Source organism: Aquarana catesbeiana, linkage group LG08 (assembly GCF_042186555.1).
Source record: "Aquarana catesbeiana isolate 2022-GZ linkage group LG08, ASM4218655v1, whole genome shotgun sequence".
In the NCBI taxonomy this organism is placed as follows: domain Eukaryota; kingdom Metazoa; phylum Chordata; class Amphibia; order Anura; family Ranidae; genus Aquarana; species Aquarana catesbeiana.
Genome location: NC_133331.1, coordinates 74,357,159 through 74,382,306, shown reverse-complemented (window position 1 = coordinate 74,382,306; position 25,148 = coordinate 74,357,159). Strand labels below are relative to the sequence as shown.

Sequence of the window (25,148 nt, the reverse complement as noted above, 5' to 3'; positions counted from 1 at the left end):
ATAAGGGTTTGGTATGGATCTGAGCTGAATCCATAATAGACCCGAAGGGCCTGGTATGGACCTGGGGGGGGGGGGGGGCCATGCCAGTTTTTTTTTTTTTCACAGTTTTTTTTTTTTTGCTGGCAATTTTTTTATTACATTCAGCTGTAAGCGGGGAACCCCCCTGACAGCTGATGACTCATCGGTTTTTAAGGACACGGCGGCTGGCTTCCCGGCCCCCTGCTTAGCAACCAGCGTTAGAATAAAAACCACAAAACATATCAAAAATCGCATCACAAACACAACACTTGTTAAGCAGGACAAATAGGGAGGGTGAAACTCCCTAATGGAGGGGACAGACAGCAATAAAAACTGACAGGGGTTCTAATCCCTCTCCACTTAGTCCAAAACTAAAAAGAAAAGTTTTGCCTTTAGTTATAAGTACAGTTTCCTAACCACCCCAATCTCTGCCTGTGCAATTTGTCAACTTTTCCTATAATTTCTCAATAGCATCTTCCAATGTATTCACACTATGGCTTCTCTGTGCCCTCCCCCTTATAATAAGGAAGCTGGCTTAGGCCTCATTCACACTGGGTTTATTACAGCATACACCCATGCAAGGGCTGCATTTACCCACACAGGGATGTACAGGTTTTCCGTGCATCCCCATGCAGGCAGCCCTGCATGGTGAGTATAGGTCAATGCACCTGCATGCAACCGTATGTGAAATCAGCAGTCTGCGCGGCTGCTACTTCTCTATTGACATGAATAGAACTGCCTGCATGGAACACCCGTGCATCCTGTATAGGATTGCCACCCGTCCAGGATTCACCTGGACAGTCCAGGTTTGGAATTGTGCGTCCGGGTTTCAGACCTCTTGAAACCCAGACACATTATTGAGAATGCACTGCAGTTCCCCAAGTAACTGAGTACCACAACCGCCAAGTACATAGGTGTGCACATGGGCCCCACCCCCATATATGGACAGGAGAGGAGAGGTGGCTTGATTTCCTCTTGCTCCTTCTGCCCTAGAACATGTTCTCTTTCTAGGTCCGTCAGAATTTTCTCCGTAAAAAGTCGGATGGGGCATACACACGATCGAATATATGATGAAAAGCTCCCGTTGGACTTTGTCAGACATTCCGCTCCTGTGTACACGGCATAAGTCTTCTGGCCATAGTTCAAAGGCCACACAATACATTCACATTTTTTTAAAAATGTGTGAATCTGCACAGAAATGTACTAGGATTGCAAATTTAGAAACATGTAGGTTTATCGCTAATTAGTTTACCGCTAATGGTTGTGATGAGACTCAAACCTCATCCCAACCACAAGCATACTGCCACAATCCTCCCTTGATCATGCGCAGATCTGTACTAAGCTGGAATACCCTTTTGCAAAAAAAATATATGTATGTATGTATGTAATGGAATGACACAGGGGAAAAGTATTGAACATGCTAACTGAAATGTATTTAATACAAACTCCTTTGTTGGTAATGACATCTTCAAGACGCCTCTTGTATGGAGAAACTAGTCGTCTGCATTGCTCAGGTGTGGTTTTGGCCCATTCTTCCACACAAACAAATCTTGAAGGTTCCGTGGGCCTCTTCTCTGAACTCTGGTCTTTAATTCTTTCCATAGATTTTCTATTGGATTCAAGTCAGGTGATTGGCTGAACTATTCTAGCAGCTTTATTTTCTTTCTTTCTTTGAAACCAGTTGAGAGTTTCCTTGGCTTTGTGTTTGGGATCATTGTCTTGCGGAAATGTCCACCCTCTTTTCATCTTCATCATCCTGGTAGATGGCAGCAAACTTTCATCAAGAATGTCTTGGTACATTTTTCCATTCATCCTTCCATGAGCTCAATGATCTGAAGTTTGCAAGTACCATATGCTGAAAAACAGCCCCACACCATGATGTTCCTACCTCCAAACTTCACTGTTGGTATGGGAGGTGTTTCTGGGGTGACGTGCCATTTAACCTCCAAACATGGTGTGTATTATGGCATCCAAAGAGTTCAATTTTGGTCTCATCTGACCAGACTATATTCTCCCAGTATTTCACAGGCTTGTCTAAATGTTGCACAACTTTAAGCGACCTTCAACATGCTTTTTTTTCAGCAATGGAATCTTGCGTGGTGAGCAGGCATACAGGCCGTGGAGGTTGAGTGCAATGCTTATTGTTTTCTTTGAAACAATTGCACCTGCTAATTCCAGGTCTTTATGAAGCTCTCCACAAGGGGTCCTTGGATCTTGGACATCTCTTCTCATAATTATTTTCACTCTCTCAGAAATCCTGCGAGGAGCACCAGGCTGTGGCCGGTTTATGGTCAAATGATGTTCTTTCCACTTCCAGAATATTGCCCCAACAGTGCTCACTGGAAGATTCAGACGTTTAGAAATCCTTCTGTAACTGATGCCATCAGTATGTTTTGCAATAATAAGGTTGTGAAGGTCTTGATAGAGCTCTTTGCTTTTACCCATCATGAGATGTTTCTTATGTGACACCTTGGTAATGAGACACTTTTTTATAGGCCATCAGTTGAGAATGAACCAGCTGATATTAATTTGCACTGACAAGGGGCAAGATTGCTCTCTAATTACTGATAGATTTCAGATGGTGTCTTGTCTCTCCATGTCTTTTTGCACTTCATTTTCTTCATGTGTTCAGTACCTTTTCCCTTTTCCATTTTATTACACATAATTTCATTTCTGAACACATTTGTTTTAGTTTCTCCCAGCACCCCTTGGCATTACATACATTCAGTGCTGGAGGTACTGTATACTGTAAATAAATTAAAACTATTCATAAAATTAGCATATCTGAAGTTTTCTTCAAACATCTAGTCAATGACTTCCACCCAGGAGATGCAAAAGCTAAACTCCTTTAGGACTGATTAATGAGTTGTAAGAATGTTTCTATAATTAAAGTTTCTGTTCTCCAGGGATCCATGCAATGCTTTTCTCGAAGTTTCAGAAAGCCGAGGTTTTGTGACGATAGCAACATTGTCTATATTATTATATTATATAAGAAGAGAATAAGAGGCAAAGAAAAATCCAACATTATTGTTATAGGATAGAGAAGAAGGACAGAAATATCTCCAGGAATATAAATCATCTCATCTCCTGCGGAAATCCAATAAGGGCTTATTATGTATGGCCATAGAATCTGAACGCTGCAATGTTTGTGATTTAGACTTTACTTTGACTTTTTCTTTTTTTTTGTTTAGCACTTATGGATCTCTCACCGGCCAACATAATATAAAAAATAAATAAATGCAATGAGAACGATTCTTCATATTTGCTCTACAGCAAGGTACTGCAATACAGCAGCTATGATGTGTTTTCTGAGGTTTACTGTAAGATCTCAGCTTGATTGATTCATAAAGTCTTCCTGACTGCTGCTATAAAGCATTATTCCAGCCACAACTTACCATAAAAAATTAATGGCCCAATAAAAATGATATAATACCAGCTGCAATATTCATCTTCAATCGAGGTACTTCTTCCTGCCACTGGATGTCCTCGGTCAAATGGCCAGCATCATTCATCCCACTTCCTCTGAGCCCAGATTGTGGACCTGCCCCCAGCCTGTAAGGCTCGGTTCACACAATGCAGGACATTATTTTTAACGTAGGTTCCTATGGAACACGTTCACATCAATGCATTTTTGTGCCTCTGCATTTTCGGAAAGGGTCAGGGACTGTTTTCCCATAGCGTTTTGCAAGTGATAGACTTTAACGGGCCCGCATTAAAAACGCATTCAAAATGTGTATCCAAAAAATGCGGAAAGCACAGAAACCAGGGGCAACCCATCCATTAAGGGCGCACGGGCTCCACTCCCCCTATCCATGCATCCAGCCCCAATGCAGGATACCGGATGCATGGGTTCTAATGGGGGGGGGGGGGGGTTTGAAGCACCTGATTAGAGCCAGAGGATCTAATTGGCTTGACAATAGGGTGAGCTCGGGGCGCAGAGGACTACGAGCCGAGCCTACCCAGATGTGTTACAATAGCAAATGAATATTCGCTATAGAAACACTGATCCTCCTCCCAGCCAACCAGGAAGCGGGTCCTGAGACCCGTCACCGATTGGCTGAAAGGACAGGCGATCGGATTGGATGCCTAGGAGGAGGAGGGAGGAGATGCACTGAGTGATGCAGAGGATGAGGAGAAAAGATGGAAGCCATAAGCTGCCGCCCGTCTGCAACCTAGATGGGGTAAGTGCGAGGCTGGATGACCAACCGACACCGCCCATGGGGGGGGGGATGGGTAGTGCGGGTGAACCGACCGACTGACTTTGGGGGGCAGTGGTTGTTTGCCGCCCCCCCCCCAAAAAAAAATTAAAAACAGCCGCAACTAGCAGAAACACTGAAAAGCAACATGCATAGATGTGAATCAGGTCTAACTGGACAGTGAAAGGAGAAGTAGCACAATTATGAGTTTTTCTTTCCATCACTCTGCTCTTTCTTCCTATCAGCATGCTTCTTGTCAGAACATGAACTGAGTGGATCTTTGTACTGCTTCTTCCTCTTCAAATCTGGCCCTGCTGTATAGGGACTGCAAAAGGCTGACACCAGGTCACTTACACTGCTTGTGTAAAAAAAAAAAAAATTAGCATTGAGATGGAAAAGTAGCACCACAGCAGTATTTTTGGGAGAAAATGGCAATTGTGTGTGACACACAGGGGGAGATTTACTAAAACTGGTGCAGCTGTGCATGGTAGCCAATCAGCTTCTAACTTCAGCTTGCGCAATCAAACTTTGACAATAAGCCCCCGTTCACATCGATGCGATTTGACAGGTCAAATCACATGAAAAATCGCAGCCTATTGCTGGCAATAACACTGTCCCGACTTTGCGCTACTTTTGGCGACTTCGGGGGCAATTTCAATAGACATCTGTGTACGAACCCGCACAGATGTCTTTAACCGGTTCAATACAGGGCATTTTCACCCCCTTCCTTCCCAGGCCAATTTTTAGTTTTCAGCGCTGTCGCATTTTAAACGACAATTGCGCGGTCGTGCGACGTTGTACCCAAAAAAATTGACGTCCTTTTTCCCCCACAAATAGAGCTTTCTTTTGGTGCTATTTGATCTGCGGTTTTTATTTTTTGCGCTATAAACAAAAGAAGAGCGACAATTTTGAAAAAAACACAATATTTTTTACTTTTTGCTATAATAAATATCCCAATTTTTTTAAAAAAAACAAATTTTTTCCTCAGTTTCGGCCGATACGTATTCTTCTACATATTTTTGGTAAAAAAAAAAATCGCAATAAGCGTATATTGAGTGGTTTGCGCAAAAGTTATAGCGTCTACAAAATACGGGATAGATTTATGGCATTTTTAAAAAAAAATTATTTATTTATTTTTTTAGCGACGATCGCGATTTTTTTCGTGACTGCGACATTATGGCGGACACATCGGACACTTTTGACACATTTTTGGGACCATTCACATTTATACAGCGATCAATGCTATAAAATTGCATTGATTACTGTGTAAATGTGACAGGCAGTGAAGGGGTTAACCACTAGGGGGACACAAGGTGTTAAATATGTTTCCTAAGGGAGTGATTCTAACTGTAGGGGGAGGGGACGTACAAGGGGAGGAGACCGATTGGTGTTCCGCTGTACTGAGAACACAGATCGGTCTCCTCACAACTGACAGGACGTGGATCTGTGTGTTTACACACACAGATCCACGGTCCGGCCCGGTTAACGGGCAATCGCGGGTGCCCGGCGGACATCGCGGCCGCCGGGCACGCGCACCGGGTCCCGAGCAACGCGGCGCCCCCTAGACGCCCGGGAATCCCAGGCTGTCATATGACGACCACCCAGGATGGGAGATCCCATCTGTGGACGTCATATGTCTATGGCTGGGTAGGGAAGTGGTTAAAGTCGCCCCCAAAGTCGGGCTGAAATACGGCTTTGAAATCATGCATGTTCACATGAAGTCGCACGATTTCAAAGCAGTGTTCAGTGTGAACATGGGCTAAAACCTAGAAGTTGATTGGCTACCATGCACAGCTGCATAAGATTCTGAGTGCACCACTTTTAGTAAATCCTCCTCCCCACAGTACTTCAGCACAACAACGTATCTCACCTGTTGATCCTGCCATTGTATCTGTCTTGGGTGTCATTTAAGGTCATCTTGTGACTGGAAATTAATTAATGCTCCGCAGAGTTGGTGAGCATTGCCAGAAATAATTCTTTTCAATTTAAAACGGTATTAAACCCCAAACCACAAATGTAATATATTGCATCTTAACAATCATTAGATGTGGTGGCTGCATTTGTTTTCTTCTTTTTTAGGCTTTTTCCCCCCCTCTGTTGATCTGATCTGTTGGATGAAGAAGTACAGGGGGCACATTTGCACAGCAGCATTGTCAGTCTGGAGGAAGGGAGTGGTATATGAACTAGCAGATTTAGTGACACTAACATAATGAAGTCAAACTCCAGCTAATACTTTACAGCAAAGAGTTTTTTTTTTCCATTTGGGATAAAGGTTTTACATAAATAAATGTTGATTATTGTAAGCACCCTTGCCCGTTTTTAAATGGTTTGTCACATCCCTGTAACTAAAACATTCTGCTAAAGAGCTTGTTCTTTTGAAAATCAACAGACTTACTGGCTGGATCACCAGATGAAAATAGAAGGAACGCCTAAAAAAAGAAAACTAATGCAGATGTGACATTTAAGACTTGGTAAGTTGTAATATAATGCAGGTTTGCTTTTTATACTTGATTTAATACTGCTTTAATCACCTGCTTGGGGGGACTACTGAAAAATGTATTAACCACTTCAATACAGGGAACTTTCACCCCCTTCCTGCCCAGGCCAATTTTCAGTTTTCAGCGCTGTCACACTTTGAATGACAATTGTGTGGTCATGCCACACTGTACCCATATGACATTTTTATGCTTTTTTTTTTTTAGACTAATAGAACTTTATTATTTTTTTAAAAGTAACAATAGAACTTTATTTTAGTGGTATTGAATCACCACTGGGGTTGTTTATTTTTTGCTAGACAAATAAAAGACAGACTTTAAAAAAAAACTTTTCTTAGTTTCTGTTGAAAATAATGCAAATAAGTACATTTTTCTTCTTCAGTGATGGGCACTGATAGGCTGCACTGATGGACACAGATGAGGCGGCACTGATGGGTGATACTGATAAACACTGAGGAGGCACTGATAGGCAGCACTGATAGGCAGTACTGGACACTGATAGGCAGCACTGATAGGCACTGATAGGCAGTACTGGACACTGATAGGCAGTACTGATAGGCAGCACTGATAGGCAGTACTGGACACTGATAGGCAGCACTGATAGGCACTGATAGGCAGTGCTGATGGGCACTGATAGGTACTCATAGGCAGCACTGATGGGCACTAATACAGCGCGGGAGGAAAGGATTTCTGATAACCAGCACGTTTGTTTACATGTGATTTGCTGTGATTGGACACAGCTGATCACATGGTAAAGGGCCACTGTGATTGACCCTGTACCCCAATCTGTGATTATCTGTGCCTGAAGAACACAGAGATCACAGAGCGTGCCAGATACGTGCTCCAGGGGGTGCGCAGGGGGGCATGGTTCTGGGAAGACATTCTGCCAGAACTGGACGACCTCGTTGTAGCCATCTTATGTCTATAGCATGGTCAAGAAGTAATTAATTAAATTTAATAGATCACCTCCTACTTTTTATAGCTTACTATAGCTGTATAATTTTTTTGTAGAAAATGTAACTTTTTGTTTTATTAGGATATATACTAATAGGAGTAAGAGAAAAAAATAGATGAAATCATTGTCAAGGGGAGTACTGTGATCTCTGTGAGAGATAATAAATAGCTGGGGGTGTTACACGGACATATCACTCGGTATGCATACACCTAATATGAAAAGATAAATGTCATTTTTAGGCCTACTTTACCATTTTGTTTCTCTTCCTGTTCCATACAGATGAATGCTGATCAAACCTCAATGACTTTACACACTGCAATAATTCTATCACTTTGGGCATGCTTACAGGTGAGGAGAGCAGAGAGATGACCTCATGAGTAAGCATTCTGCTCCTTCGTTTCCGATGCAGGGCTCCTGGTTAGAGGAGTTAACACAGAAGCACTGCCAGATCAGGAATGTGCAGGGTGTGTGATCAAACCTTACAAAGTCCAAATCTGACAGCCATTGGTGTCGCTAGCAGCAGTCACCCAGGGCATGTGTCCCGTATCCCCTGCAGGGTGCCCCAGGTCCCCCACCACTGCAGAAACCCGGCATCTCCCCCCACCATCTGCCTTTCAAAAATAGTTACCTGGGGACACAATGGGAGAAGGGGAAGTAACAAATATCTGTGCTGGGGATGAGAGGATTTGTGCTAGGAGGGGGGATTTTGTAGGGGAAGAAAAGACAAATGGTGTAAGAGGGGGAATTTTGGAGGGAAAGAAAAGAGGCTTGGTGGGTGCTAGAAGGAGGGGGGGGATTTTGGAGGGGAAGGGAAGATGATTGGTGCTAGGAGGGGGGTTGGGAGGGGAAAGGAGGGAGATTTGTGCTAGTAGGAGGGATTTGGGAGGGGAAAGGAAGGAGATTTGTGCTAGTAGGAGGGATTTGGGAGGGGAAAGGAGGGAGATTTGTGCTAGTAGGAGGGATTTGGGAGGGGAAAGGAGGGAGATTTGTGCTAGTAGGAGGGATTTGGGAGGGGAAAGGAGGGAGATTTGTGCTAGTAGGAGGGATTTGGGAGGGGAAAGGAGGGAGATTTGTGCTAGTAGGAGGGATTTGGGAGGGGAAAGGAGGGAGATTTGTGCTAGTAGGAGGGATTTGGGAGGGGAAAGGAGGGAGATTTGTGCTAGTAGGAGGGATTTGGGAGGGGAAAGGAGGGAGATTTGTGCTAGTAGGAGGGATTTGGGAGGGGAAAGGAGGGAGATTTGTGCTAGTAGGAGGGATTTTAGAGGGGAGGGAAAGAGGATTTTTTGCTAGGAGGGGGGATTTGGGGTGGGGATTTGTACTAGGAGGGGGAATTGGAGGGGAGGATCTGTTATAGGAGGGGGGATTGGAGGGGAGGATCTGTTATAGGAGGGGGGATTGGAGGGGAGGATCTGTTCTAGCTGGGGGGATGTGGGAAGAGGATTTGTGCTATTGAAGGGATTGGGCAGTGTCCTAAGAGAGGAAATTGGGGGGAGAAGCTATGTGCTAGGAAAGGGGAATGGAGGCAATATGTGCTGGGGTGGGGGGGGGTTATTTGGGGAGCTTTATGCTGAAAGGATGGGTGGGGGGCAAAGATTTGTGTTGGAAGGTGGATATTAGCAGGGGTAGATTAGTACCTGCATCTGTGTTTGGGGAGAATTTTGACTTGTTTAGGGGGGGTGAGCATGCAGATTAGTGCTGGATGTTTTTGGGGGAGAAGGGAGGGGAATGGAGGGCAATGTGACATCTTCACCCTGGGGGGCTAGATGACCTTTTCCTGGCACTGACTGCAAATATGCAATAAACTGTGCGGGAGGTTTACTAAAACTGGAGCACTATGAATCTGGTGCAGCTGTGCATAGTAACCAATCAGGTTCTAGCTTTGGCTTGTTCAATTAAGCTTTGACAATACAACCTGGAAGCTGATTGGTTTCCATGCAGAGCTGCACCAGATTTTCCAGTTTTAGTAAATCCCCTCCTATATATCATAGTGTTAGTAACTGTTCTACTCATCTTACTTCTCCAAACAGATGGATGTTAATGGTAGTAAGCTAGTTGAATTCAGAATTCTGGGATTTCCTGGACCTCCAAGTTTGCAGTACATTTTCTTCCTCCTCCTGATGACTACTTACCTAATAACTCTCCTGAGTAACTCTGTGATCATCACTATTACGCTGAGAGAAAGGCGCCTGCACACGCCTATGTACTATTATCTCCGCAATCTCTCTTTTCTAGAAATCTGTTACGTCTCTGTTACTGTCCCCAAAATTCTGAGCACCGTCACACCACATGGGAGATCCATCTCTCTCTACGCTTGCATGACTCAGTTTCTCGCGTTCTTCTCTTTGGGATCCACCGAATGCCTCCTATTTGCCATTATGGCCTATGACCGCTACCTAGCCATCTGCAAACCTCTACATTACACAAGACTGATGAGTACCACCATATGTCACTCTCTTAGCCTATGCGCCTTCATTGGTGGCTTTCTAACCACTTCCCCCCAAATAGTCTTACTCTTCCGACTTCCGTTCTGTGGAAGCGATATCAACCATTTCTTCTGTGACGCTCCTCCGCTGTTGCAGCTGTGTTGTGGAGATACCTCTCTTATCAATTTGATGGACTTTTTTAATGCTTCCTTCGTGATTGTGACTTCATTAACGGTGACTTTGGTTTCATATGTCTATATTATTACCACCATCCTAAAGATACCGACTACTACCGGACGAAGAAGAACCTTCTCCACCTGCTTTTCCCATTTAATTGTCGTCTCCATTTATTACAGCACCATTACATTTATGTATGTGAGACCCAGACTGAGTAGCTCTTTCAGCCTGAATCGAGTAGTGGGAGTTTTTTACACCATGATAACGCCGATTTTCAATCCTTTAATTTATTGTTTAAGAAATAAAGAAGTGATAGGAGCCATTAAAAATCATCTGTTAAAGCAGAACTCCAGACAAGAGTTACAAAAAACACAAATTATTAAAAGGAACTGAAACTTACTTTTCCTTGGTGATTCTGCTACGTGTCCTAGGAGTTCTCAGTACAAAGCTCAGAGCTCAGGTCTGAGTGATTAACCCGGACCATGAGTGATCAACCCGGACCATGTACTGGCGGCATAATGTGACTCTCAGCCCTGTGTACCTACTCACAGCATATGTGAGTTCCAGGCCTGATCAGCTGCTTAGCGCAAGGGGCTCCAAAGTTTTTGGTACCAGAAGTTCCCAGCAGAGTCCCCCTCCCCTTCAATCAGGAGTACCCAACAGATCCTCACCCTTACATCCAGGAGTGCTTGTCAGAGTCCCCCCTTTACATGCATTCTCAGCAGAGTCCTTCCCCTTACATCCAGTAGTGCTTGGCTGGTTTTGCCCTTTACATCCAGAAATTTTCAGCAGAGTCTCCCCCTTATATATCCAAGAATGCCCAGAAAAGCCCCCCCCCCCCCTTACATCCAAGAGTTCACTGCAGAGTCCCTCCCATTCAATCAGGAATGCCCAACAGAGTCCTCCCCCTTACATTCAAGAGTGCTTGGCAGAGTCCCCCCTTTACATCCATTCTCAGCAGAGTCTTCCCTTACATCCTGGAGTGCCCAGCATAATCCCCCTTTATATCCAGGGATGCCCAGAAGAGCCCCCCCCCTTTTCTTACATCCAAGAGTGCACAACAGAGCACACTCAGGAGTGCCTGGCATAGCCCCCCCCCCCCCCTTACATCCAGTAGTGCTTGGCAGAGTTCCCCCTTTATATCCAGAAATTCTCAGCAGAGTCTCCCCCCCTATATATCCTGGAATTCCCAGAAAAGCCCCCCCTTTACATCCAAGAGTGCACTGCAGGGTGTCCCCCCCCCCTACACCCAGGAGTGCCTAGCAGAGTCCTCCTCCTTACATCCAAGAGTGCCTTGCAGAGTCCCCCGTTACATTCAGGAGTTCCCAGCAGTTTCCCCACTTACATTGTGGAGTGACAGCAGAGATCCCCCTTACATCCAGGAGCACCCAGATGATCCCACACACACACATACACACACACACACACATCATCCAGGATTGCCAGGCAGAGTTTCCCCCTGCGTACATCCTGGAGAGCCAAGCAAAATCGCCCCTTTAGATCCAGGAGTGGCCAAAAGAGCCCCCCTCTTACATCTAATGCCTCGTACACACGGTCGGACTTTGTTCGGACATTCCGACAACAAAATCCTAGGATTTTTTCCGACGGATGTTGGCTCAAACTTGTCTTGCATACACACGGTCACACAAAGTTGTCGGAAAATCCGGTCGTTCTAAACGCGGTGATGTAAAATACGTAAGTCAGTACTATAAACGGGGCAGTGGCCAATAGCTTTCATCTCTTTATTTATTCTGAGCATGCGTGGCACTTTGTCCGTCGGATTTGTGTACACACGATCGGAATTTCCGACAACGGATTTTGTTGTCAGAAAATTTTATATCCTGCTCTCAAACTTTGTGTGTCGGAAAATCCGATGGAAAATGTGTGATGGAGAATACACACGGTCGGAATTTCCGACAACAAGGTCCTATCACACATTTTCCGTCGGAAAATCCGACCGTGTGTACGAGGCATAAGAGTGCACAGCGGAGTCCCCCCCACCCTTTACATATAGGAGTGCCTGACAGAGCCCCCCCTTACATCCTGGAGTGTCTAGCAGAGCCCTCCCCCTTATATTCAGGAGTTTCCAGCAGAGTCCCCCCTTTACATTCAGGAGTTCCCAGCAGAGTTCCCTTCTTACATCCTGGAGTGTCAGTAGAGTCCCCGCCCATGCATTCAGAAGCACCCAAAAGAGCCCCTCTCCACATCCAAGAGTGCCCAGCAGAGTTCCTCTGGTCCCTTAGAGTCCCAGCTGGACAGGGTTGCTGTCAGATAAAATCTTGTAGTGGGCCCGATGTGGCCCACAAGCCATAGTTTGGAAACCCCTGGCTTAAAGGATGAGTCCAAATGGTTCCCCACTGTCTGCTTTCATATGGAGATTATACCATTTGTTTTTACTGCCACCCATAAAAAATGCATTAGGAAAGCACATGTGCCACCTCTCAGATTCAACCTTTCCAGAGTTTTGCATTGCAATGCGGACAAGTCCCCAGCACACACACAGTGTTAACTCAACAGAGCCCATCCATTGGTAGAGAGTTTATTTTATCTTCATTGTTCATATGTCCACCCAAATTGTTCTCCCAGCATTGTCCACAACCCTAAACACTCCCTGCTCCCCTGTGTTGTTCCTCTTAGCCCAGTGTCTGCCCTTCCTACACTGTCTGTGGTAGTTTCTCCATCAACCCCACCTCATCCACTATATCAGCCTTTCTTGAACTTTATAAAAAAATGGAGGAAAATTTGAAATAATGTTCAGTTTCTGGAAGCCCCTACCAAAAATGACTTTATCTACCACTCATGGTAAATTAGCGTGAAGAGTAAGTTGTGGTGTACTTAGCGTATTTGAAACCCAAGACTGTTCCTTATGATTCATTTTTCAGCAATATTAACAAAATAAAAAGAATGATAATAACAATGGCTAGAAAAAAACAAAACATGAATGGTGAAAATTGAGGTGCACCCTCACATTAGTGGTCAGTGGAGAAGTGCCACCTAAATTGTTGATCAGTGAAAAGCCCCTTCACATTGGTAGTCAGTGGAGAAGGTCTCCCCCTATATTGGTGGTCAGTGGAGAAGGGTTCCTTTTATTGGTGGTCAGAAGGGCCCTCTTATATTGGTGGTCAGTCAGAGAAGGACTTTCCTACATTGGTGATTATTAGGGGATGTTCCCTTTCACACTCGAGGTCAGAGGGAGGATTATCACTAACCATTGGTGCTTGGTAGGAAGAATGCCCCCTCACAGATAGCTAGGCCCCCCTATATTGAGAGTCACTGGAGTCACTTACATTAGTGGTCAATGGCGAAAGGCCCCCTTATGTAGGTGGTCAGAAGAGCCCCCTTATATATATATATGGTCAGTGAGAGATGGACCTTCCTACAATGGTGATTATTAGGAGATGGACCTCTTAACACTTGGAAGTCAGTGGAGAAGAACCCCCTTATATTAGTGGTCAGTGGTGAAAGGACCTCTTATGTTGGTGGTCAGGGAGAGAATGGACCTTCCTACATTGGTGATCATTAGGAGATGGACCCCTTCACACTGGTGGTCAGAGAGAGGATTGTTCCTAACAACTGGTGCTTAGTGGGAAACATGCTCCCTTACAGATAGCTAGGGCCCCTCTATATTGGGAGTGAGGGGAGAAGGACCCCCTTAAATTAGTGGTCAGTGGAGAAAGGCCCCCTTATATTTGTGGTCAGTGAGAGAAGGACCTTCCTACATTGGTGATCATAAGGAAATAAACCCCTTCACACTGGTGGTCAGAGGGAGGGTTATCCCTAACCACTGGTGCTTAATGGGAAGAATGACCCCTTACAGATAGCTAGGCCCCCCTATATTGTGAGTCTTTGGAAACAGACCCCCTTATATTAGTGGTCAATGGTGAAGTGCCCCCTTATATTGGTGGTCAGTGGCGAAGGGCCCCCTTATCAGAGGGAGGATTGTCCCCAACCACTGGTGCTTAGTGGGAATAATGCTCCTTACAGATCGTGAAAAACATAACTGGTGTTAGTGGTAGCGTATCTGATAGGCAGTAATTGTTAACTGCTCAAGAAATCCTAGTAAACTCTGGAGAAACCTGGTCAAGAAAGGCTGCGCTATGTTCTCAAACTGCTCTCCCCTATAAAACCAGTTTTCTCCAAACTGTGGCCTGAGGACTAAATTCGGCGCTTTGCTTGCCCTTGCTTTATGTGGCCCCTGGGGCACTCTTCCTTCCACTGATACGTGGTAGACATGTGCAATTTGTTTTGGTTCTAATACAAATTCAGACACATTTTTGGTTATTCAGATGTATTCGAAGCTCTGAATGAAAAAGTATCGATTAGTTACAAATTTCATTAAAACTCGTTTTGTTTTTCATTTTTGAATTTATGGACTGATGGTCTTAATCCTGTATGCTTAAAACATTTTAAATGTCATAGCATGTTTTACGCCATTGTTGAAATACAGGCAAATTACATTATTTATGTAGGCATCATTCTTATTGCCCACTACAATTAGACCGCTATGTACATGGGTTGTGTGTATGTTTTGTGTCTACTGCTCTTATAAAAAAAAAAAATTGTTTTGTTTATTCGTTTTCTAACAAATTCCAACTTTTCAGAACAATTATAATTCGGATCGGTCTAAAAACAATCGACCGATTCAAATTCTGTGTGAAGAACAGCTGGCTGTTAAGCCAGCCGCCCGCATCCTTAACACATCATCTGTCAGCTGGCTTCCCCACTGACAGGTGAATGTAAAGAAAATAATGCCGGAATTGCCTGGCAATAGAAAAATGTTAACAAAAACGGCATTGCGCTCCTGCCCCAGTCCATACCAGGCCTTTTGGGTCTGGTATGGATTTTAAGGGGAGCTCCATGCCAAAATAAAAAAAAAAATTGGTGTGGGGTCCTCCCCAAAATCCATAGCAGACTCTTATCCGAGCACGCACCCCGGCAGGTCAGAAAAGGGGGGGGGGGCATGCGAGTGCGCCCCTCCTGAACCATACCGGGTCACATGCCCTCAACATGGCGGGGTGGGTGCTTTGGGGCAAGGGGGGCCGATGGGCCTGGTATGGACTGGGTGTAGCTGGCCAGCTAAGACCTGTCCTAGGTTGCTAATGTGACTTATATGCATATACAGCTAGACCTGCTAATAACCTTAATATAGTTTATATGCTCACATGTGAGAGATAAAAAGCAGAGTTATTTACTGTGACTTTATATATGGATGTCATATAACAGTTGTATATTGTGTTCACAGAAGCAAACCATAAAGCATAGAGTTAAGTCTTTGTGACTAATCATGGAGTTTTTGGCCAGTCACAGCCAATCTCACACTGAGCAAGAGTTTAGGCCAATCACAGCCAGCCTTACACCTATTTTGTCTAGAAATTACCCAGCACATTGCTAGATCTCATTATATCAGAGAGAGTGGACCTGAACAGGTTGTAGATCCAGCCAGAGTTCAGTTTTATGGAAGCAAGTGGCCAAAATAAGTATTTAATACAGTTATATATGTTACTATTGTTATATAATGTGATTAGAACTGTATACTGAACTAGTTATGTGTTCACTTGTAGTTCCACCAAACCAAACCGAACAAACCAAACAAATCAAATCAAGCAAACAAACGTTTAAATAAGCAAATACGCGTGTAAACTGCACATTGCAATATCAAACAAGTAAAACTATTTCTTATAGCCTCAGATATACCTCTCAGAGAGATCATAAAGTGTCTAAGGAACTTTAAAGTGAAAGTACAGATACTGAAGAGAGAAATACATCTACCATTTTATGTAAAATGACAAGATTGAACAGTTGAATCGCCATTTTGTTATACTTTATTCAACACGTTTGTACATGCACTGCCTGCTGCTAAATTTTCAGTGTTATATATGAAGAAAAGCTGAAGTTAATAAAGAAGATTTCATAGAGGTTTGGTGTGCTCTTTAAACCTACTGCTTCCATAGAACAGAGCTAGAAGAATTATAAAGTAAAAGATAGTCTTGTTTGGACTAAAGGGTCAGAGATTACAATTCTTCTAATGCCACAGCGCATAAGGCACTTCATAGTGCTGCGTCTGCCACACTGGGGGGACTCCACGCCGTTTAAAAAAAAAATTTCTATTGCCGCCAATGGAATTGTATTTCCGGCAATTTGAATGTCATTTCATGCAAATGTCATTTTTTTGCTGCAGCAAGTACTATACATGCTACAGATGCACCACTTTACAGGCAGACTAAGGAGACCCCCCAGGCACTATATTTAAAGGAATTTTTCATTATTGTTGTTTCACTTAATGTGGGGTTCCCACAGTGAAACAATAAAAATTAAAGATTCCTTTAAATATAGTGCCTGGGAGGTCCCCTTAGTTGCCTGTAAAGTGGCACATCTGTAGCATGTACAGAACATGCTGCAGCAAAATTACATTTCTAAAGAAATAAATGAGTCAAATCACATTTAAATTGACTTGTGGTTGTAATTGCTGCCCCGGCTATTTAAAAAAATAAAGAAAAAGATGGCGTGGGGTCCCCCCGGTCCATATCAGGCCCTTATTCGAGCATGCAGCCTGGCAGGTCAGAAAAGGGAGGGGGACAAGTAAGCACCTGGACCATACCAGGCCACATGCCCTCTGCCCCCCCTGCCCCAAAGCACCTTGACCCATGTTGATGGGGACAAGGGTCTCATCTCCACAACCGTGGCTGGTGGTTGTGGAGGTTTGCAGGCAGGGGGCTTATCGGAATCTGGACAAGTGGGCCCCCAAATCCCACCCCCCTATCTGAATGAGTATAGGATTTGTCAAAAGTTGTCTGTGTTTTTATTACTTTTTGATACTTTTGGTGAATGGGTAGGGGTACTCTATACTTATTCACAAAGAGGGGGGTGGGATCTGAGGGCCCCCTTGTTAAAGGGGGCTTTCAAATTCCGGCAAGCCCCCGGCCCGCAGACCCCCCAACCACTGGCCACGGTTGCAGGGATGAGGCCCTTATCCTCATTAACATGGGGACAAGGTGCTTTGGGGTTAATAGGGGCCCCCCTGTCCCATGCACCCACCCCCCTCCATGTTAAGGGCATGTGCCCTGATATGGTTCGGGAGCGGGGGATGCTTGCTCGTCCCCCTTCCTGACCTGCTGGGCAGCATGCTCGGATAAGGGTCTGGTATGAATTTTAGGGGGACCCCACGCCGTTTTTTCATTTTAATTTTGGCATGGGTTTCCCCTTAAAATCCATACCAGACCTGAAGGGCCTAGTATGCACTTTGGGCGGACCCCCCCCCCGCCATTTTTTTATCTACATTTTTCTATTGCTGGGCAATGTCGGCATTCTTTTCTTTACATTTATCTGTCAGTGGGAAAGCCAGCTGACAGATGAGTCATCGGTTGTTAAGGACATGGGTGGCCGGCCCCCCGGCCCATTGCTTAACAACCAGCTATTTCTTCACGCAGAATTCGGATTGTTCTGAAAAGTTGGAAATCATTAGACAATTAATAAATGAAAGGAATTTTAACAAAAAACTAAAATGAAATTTAACGAATACGAAACTAAACAAATTATGAAACCATACTAAATTAATTCCATAACAAAACAAAACCAGTAACATAACAAATCTACCCGAAATTAAACTAATTTTTCAGTTCTGCACATATCTAATACATGGCACTATTCCTCCTACTGACACTAACAATGTAGCACTATTCCTTCCACTGATACCAACAATGGGGCACCATTTCTTCCACTGGCACCAATGATGTGGCCCTATTTCTTCCACTGGAAGCCAATGATGGGGCCCTATTTCTTTCACTGGCGCCAATGATGGGGCCCTATTTCTTTCACTGGCACCAATGATGGGGCCCTATTTCTTTCACTGGCACCAATGATGGGGCACTATTTCTTCCACTGGCACCAATGAAGGGGCAAGATTTCTTCCACTGGCACCAATGAAGGGGCACGATTTCTTCCACTGGCACCAATGAAGGGGCACTAGTTCTTCCACTGGCACCAATGAAGGGGCACTAGTTCTTCCACTGGCACCAATGAAGGGGCACTAGTTCTTCCACTGGCACCAATGAAGGGGCACTAGTTCTTCCACTGGCACCAATGATGGGTGTAACAGACCTAGCCGGGACAGAGGCTTTTGGAGGGGACTGAATGCCAGCCTCTTGCCCACTGATTATGGGCCCTGGCATTTGGGGGGATGGTGCTCGTTGCGAGCTGTATGCCTGGGGACCCTGGAGGTGGCGTTACTTAGATTCAGGTCCATGTCCCCAAGACACACAGACTCTGGATATGCCATTGTGACAGCATAAGGGGCACAAGGTGAATGAGAACCCCACTATGATCTGTGCTAGTCAGACTCAATGCTGTATATATGTATATATAATGTGATATATAATGTTAGCTGTCTCATTGTGTTGTGTACTATTTGCTGTGCTAGTTTGGGTTCTGGCTGTTTTCCAATGTTCTATTGTGTCTGTCTGCCTTGGATTATGGGATGTTTATCTCTATGGAGGGAGGGGGGATTCCTCCAGCAACCCCCCTGCTAATGCTGGCCATACACTATACGAAAAATCGGCCGAAAAATCGTTCGTATAGACACTTCGTTCGTTTTTCGGCAAGTTAATGGGCACAAATCGATAATCGTTTGTGACGTTTTTGTGGGAAAAAAATGAACGGGAAGTTTGGAAAATTTCTGCCGAACGTACGATTAATTGCAAGGTTAATGTGTTTCCCGTCCGAACTGTCTGCACTAGGTATATGTAAAAAAACGAACAAAAAATTATTTATTCATGTCCACTGAACAATTTATCGGCCATTATATGATGGCACGATCGTTTGCGGTCACGGTCGAACGTTCGTTTTTCGAAAATGTGTTCGGCCGATTTTCTGTATAGTGTATGGCCAGCATAAGACTGTTTACTGATGAGAAGTTAAACACACCTGACCGGTGTGTCCATTGTCATTGGACAGTTTAACCTGCCCTGTTTTCCAAGGGTGGGGGGAAGTGTTTTGAAGTGGGATCTGTATAATATGTGTTTGAATAAAGATTTTATTCCTGCTTGAACCTCAAGACAGAGCCTCGTCTCGTATTTGGGGGAGAATTATTTGTATGGGTTCCTTGTCCTTGTTGAAGTGATCGGTAGCTGCCTTTGTGTTTGGGTATGGAATGTCCTAAACGACTTTAACCCCTTTCATACTCGGGGTGTCGTTACAGTGGGGCACTATTTCTTCCACTGGCACCAATGATGATGGGGTACTATTTCTCCCACTGACACCAGTAATGGGACAATATTTCCCCTCCATCTGATCACAGATGCTATGCAATTTTTTTATTCCCATTTCTTACTCAACCTGAGGCATTGTTTACAGCCATTGACCCTAGGGCATTTTCTCTTCCCACTGGCCACAATCTACCCCCTAAAGTCTGAAGCACAATATTCTGTCCTGTTTAGAAAGTTTGGAGAACCCTGGTCTACATGATCGTCTCTGACTTCTTTAACTCCACTGTCCACTTTGGCAGCTGCAATTGCCCACTTCCCCCTCCTTCTCTGGCAGCTCCCTTTCTCCCATCCACACTATGTTCTCCCCCTACCATCCACACTACATTCTCTAGTAGATGTTCTCCCACTGTCTACACTATGTTTCCCCTCAGTGTCTGGAGTATCTTCTTGTGCAGGCCTCATCCAACTGTCCACTCTGGAGCTTGAATTTGCCTGCGCTAGTTCATTCTGATCTCTCCCTACAATGCCATTTGCTGAATTAAGTATTGCACACTCTCTGCTCTCTATTGATTTATTTTAGGTTCCTCAACCTTCAGCATCCTGCTGTGTTTCAATGTCTCTAGTATTCTGAACTCCTTATTCTCCACAATGTTCTTCTGCCTCTGGTATGTTATCTCTGAGAACTGTTCCCTGGTTGCCATAGTGGAGTCAAACCTGCGCAACACCCTTTCCGTGGTTTTCTCAACCCCTAAATGACCTTCAAGCAAGTGCCCATGGGCAAGTTCCAACACCACCCGTCTGTATAGCTTAGGGACCACCAACTGTTCAACAATTTCATCATTCTTTTTACATACACAATACAGTAAATCCTCATTGCTGCTGAAATAAGGAAAACAGGGCCTGTCCCCTGGTTCGACAGGTACATCATTAATCACTACTACATTTTCCCAGGCCCTGGCAAGGGTAGGGTCTTTTCTCTGCTCAGTACCAAAGTTTTCCTTGTGCACATTAAGGCCAGCAAACTCTAACGTAGCCAGCAGACGGCTGTCCACCTTCACTGATTGTGGAGACCTCCTCAGGCTCCTCCAGTTCCCCCACCATAACCGAGAAGGAAAAACCAGGAGAACCCTGAGACGAGTCCCCTGAACCCACATTGTCAGTGCTGGCCAGGAGTTCTGGCTCTTCCACTGAGGCAGTTACTGTGACCGGGTCAGGACGATCCCACAGTTCCCAAAACTTAGGGAAGTCCCTACCACCGATGGCCTTGTGTACCAAGTGGGGCACAAGTCCGACCGGATGGGTCATCATACCTAAGTCAGTTTTAAAGTTAACAGTGGCTATAGGATACTCCCGGGTATCCCCATGTACACAGATCACAGCAACTTTTTTAGCCTGAAAATTCACAGTTTTAACCATCTCAGCTTTAACTAAAGTCACTAGACTTAAAGAGTCCAGCAATGCCATAATAGGCTTATCATTCACAGTCATTTGACACGTGTTTTCCTACATTTGGCGCTGCAGCGCATGAAACAGCAGCAAACAGACTGCCTTCTATAAGATACATCACACTGCATGGGTTCATCTGTCAATGGACAGTTTGCAGCAACGGAAACACCTGATGTTGCCCCAGTTTGGTTTGCTGGCAGGCAGTGGCTTCCCTTGTTTGGGACGCCAAACTTCAATCCTGGCACCAAAAATCCTCCCCCCTATCTCCTTGCCATGCTTACCACCCACTTCCCCTGGAACAGTCTTACCGGTTGCCTGTGGAGACCATGGCTTTGGTTGGAAAGTCCGTGCGGCTGTAGGGGTGGTGACCAGGTTCTCTGCAGCAAAGTATCTCTCCATGAGCTCCACCAGGTTGTTTGCCGACTTGGGGTCTCTTTGACTCACCCACTTCTGCAGGGGAACTGGTAGTGATCTCAGGAATAGGTCCATGACCGCACGCTCCACTATGTGTAGCCCAGACAGGGACTCCAGCTGTAGCCATTTCCGCATCAGGTCGAGTCGCGCCAAGATTTCCTGCTTGACCTTTTCATAGTCTCCTGCTTCTGCCGACTCCAGATCATAGTAGGCCTTCTGCGATTCTCCAGAAAGCAAGGGGGTGATCAGTCCTGCCCACTGGGTTTTAGGCCAACTCTCCCTCTCAGTGGTGCATTCAAACGTTAGCAGAAAGGCCTCTGAATCATCATCTGCAGTCATCTTGGAAAGAAATTGACCCACATGGATGACCGAGGGCTTGTCTCCAACATCATTAATTTTAGCAGGTGACCACTGTGCTAGCATCTCCACAACCTTATTCAGGGCTTTCCTATCCGCTTTTGCCTCAGTGGCTAGCTGTTCAAACAGCCTCTGCGATTGCTCCTGTATAATAGTATCAGCTGTTGTGCAACGTTGGATAACACCTATTGTTTGAGGATTTCCTCCATGTTTAGTCACTTTAGGTACTGGCCTTTTAAGTAGTAACTTACTACTTCTGGTGGCAGCCTCCACCATATATAACCTGGGGGACAGGTAGCAGGTACAAAGCTCCCTGGGATAAACAGTCTTTCAGGCACAGATACCATATTCAGTGAAGTAGTGACAAACAGTGTGGTGTTCATTTGTGATATATAAAAGTCTATAAACAGGTGCTGCACAGTGTTCCAAAAACAAATAGGAACAAAAATAGCCAAACAAAAACCTAGCTGTGTCTCAGAACTATCTATACAATATTTACAGATCCTAACTACCAGGCTGAGCAAGCCTACAGCTTGTCAGCTTCCACATACATAGTTTTTCCCAACCTTATGCTCTCCTAGACAGCAGTTGTCTGAGGTTCCCAGGCCAAGAGCACTGGCTGTCTGTCTCAGGTGAGTTTAAATTGGCCTGGGGGAGAGGACCATGACCCAAACTGGACCATGGATCAGAGATCCCTGAATGTGTATGAGAGGTGCCTGGGAGAAGTATAAACCCTGAACAGGACTTTTCCCAGCTCTCTCTGGGACGCTCTGCTACACTATACATAAAATTTGTATATCCAAACTAAAGTTTTTTTCAGACATCTAGTCAATGACTTACACCCAGGAGATCCAAAAGTTAAACTCCTTTAGGACTGATTAATGAATTGTAAGAATGTTTCTATAATTAATGTTTCTGTTCTCCGGGGATCCATGCAATGCTTTTCTCGAAGCTTCAGAAACTCAAACAAAGTTTTGCGAAGATAGCAACATTGTCTATATTATTATATTATATAATTATATAAAAGAGAAGAAGAGACAAATAAAAATGCAACATTATTGTTATATGATGCAGAAGGAGGACAGAAATATCTCCAGGAATATAAATCATCTCATCTCCTGTGGAAATCCAATAAGGGCTTATTATGTATGACCATAGAATCTGAACGCTGCAATGTTTGTGATTTAGACTGTTTTCTCCTTTTTTATCATTTATAATGGATCTCTCACCAGTCCACATTAAATAAAAATAACTACAATGAGAAAGATTTTTTATATTTGATTTATAACAAGGCATTGCAATACATCAGCCTTGGTGTGTTTTCTGAGGGTTCCGGTGTGATCTCAGCTTGACAGATTCTTAAACTCTTAAAGTCTTTCTGAATGTTGCCTTAAAGCTTTACTCCAGCCAAAGCTAACAAGATAAACATAAACAGCCCATTAACAGAGGAAATAACAAAACCAACTCTTTTCTGCACTATCCAGCTTCAGTTCAGAGATTTCTCCTGCAGTGCTCTTTTAAGCCACTAGATGTCATCAATCTGGTGGCCAGCATCATTCAACTCATCTAAGCTCAAGGTATTTTGGACCAGCCTGGACAGTGAAAGGAGAAGCAGCGCAGTAATCAGCACATCTTTCCGTCACTCACCTTTCATCTCTTGTTAGCACATGAACTGAATGGATCTTTATACTGCTTCTTCCTCTCTCACTGCAGCCCTGCTGTACAAGGACTGCAAAAGGCACATTCTGGTACTTATACTGCTTGTATTTAAGAATGCATTTAATGATATATGAATGATTCTGTTTTATAAAGATGTATACTAACAAGAGCAAGACGACTCTGAATTATGCCTGAAGAAAGATGGCACCGTCTTTCTTAAGAGAAAAGTAGATGAAGGCATTGCCATGGGGGTACTGTGATCTCTGTGAGGTAATCTAGACCTGAAAGATTTACACTGACACATTACTTAGCCTGCATACAACTAACATGAATATAGATATACAGTACCTTGAAAAAGTATTAATACCCCTTGAAATTTTCCCCATTTTGTCATGTTACAACCAAAAACGTAAATGTATTTTATTGGGATTTTATGTGATAGACCAACACAAAGTGGCACATAAATTGTGAAGTGAAAGGAAAATGATAAATGTTTTTCACATTTTTTTACAAATAAATATGTGAAAAGTGTGGCATGCATTTGTATTCAGCCCCCCGAGTCAATACTTTGTAAAACCACCTTTCACTGCAATTACAGCTGCAAGTCTTTTTGGGGATGTCTTTACCTGCTTTGCACATCTAGAAAGTGACATTTTTGCCCATTCTTCTTTGCAAAATAGCTCAAGCTCTGTCAGATTGGATGGAGAGCATCTGAGAACAGCAATTTTTTAGTCTTGCCACAGATTCTCATTTGGTTTTAGGTCTGGACTGTGACCGGGCCATTCTAACACATGAATATGCTTTGATCTAAACCATTCCATTGTAGCTCTGGCTGTATGTTTAGAGTCGTTGTCCTGCTGGAAGGTGAACCTCCACCCCAGTCTCAAGTCTTTTGCAGACTCTAACAGGTTTTCTTCTAAGATTTCTTCTAAGATTGCCCTGTATTTAGCTCCATCCATCTTCTCATCAACTCTGACCAGCTTCCCTGTCACTGCTGAGGAACACCATCCCCACAACATGATGCTGCCACCACCATGTTTCACGGTGGGGACAGTGTGTTCAGGGTGATGTGCAGTGTTAGTTTTCCGTCACACATAGCGTTTTTCTTTTAGGCCAAAAAGTTCAATTTTAGTCTCATTTGACCAGAGCACCTTCTTCCACATGTTTGCTGTGTCCCCCACATGGCTTCTCGCAAACTGCGGGACTTCTTATGGCTTTCTTTCAACAATGGCTTTCTTCCTGCCACTCTTCCATAAAGGCCTGATTTGTGGCATGCACAACTAATAATTGTCCTGTGGACAAATTCTCCTATCTGAGATGTGGATCTCTGCAGCTCCTCCAGGGTTACCATGTCTTGGTAGGTTTGCAGTTGTGTCATACTCTTTCCATTTTGAGATGATGGATTGAACAGTGCTCCGTGAGATGTTCAAAGCTTGGGATATTTTTTTATAACCTAACCCTGCTTTAAACTTCTCCACAACTTTATCCCTGATCTGTCTGGCGTGTTCCTTGGCCTACATGATGCTGTTTGCTCACTAAGGTTCTCTAACAAACCTATGAGGGCTTCACAGAACAGCTGTATTTATACTGAGATTTAATTACACACAGATGGACTCTATTTACTAATTAGGTGACGTCTGAAGGCAATTGGTTCCACTAGATTTTAGTTAGGGGTATCAAAGTAAAGGAGGCTGAATACAAATGCACGCCACATTTTTCACATATTTTTTTGTAAAAAATTTTGAAAGCCATTTATCATTTTCCTTCCACTTCACAATTATGTGCCACTTTGTGTTGGTCTATCACAT

General features: G+C 44.2%; 2 protein-coding genes across 2 annotated transcripts in view; one reads left to right on the top strand and one right to left on the bottom strand.

Annotated features, from left to right (window-relative positions):
- Positions 1-25,148, bottom strand: part of MFAP5 (microfibril associated protein 5) — a 102,997-nt gene that overhangs the window by 58,698 nt on the left and 19,151 nt on the right. The window lies entirely within an intron of this gene.
- Positions 9,692-10,657, top strand: LOC141106682 (olfactory receptor 6B1-like). Its single transcript, XM_073597621.1, has one exon. It carries the CDS (start codon positions 9,692-9,694, stop codon positions 10,655-10,657), a length of 966 nt encoding a protein of 321 aa, XP_073453722.1.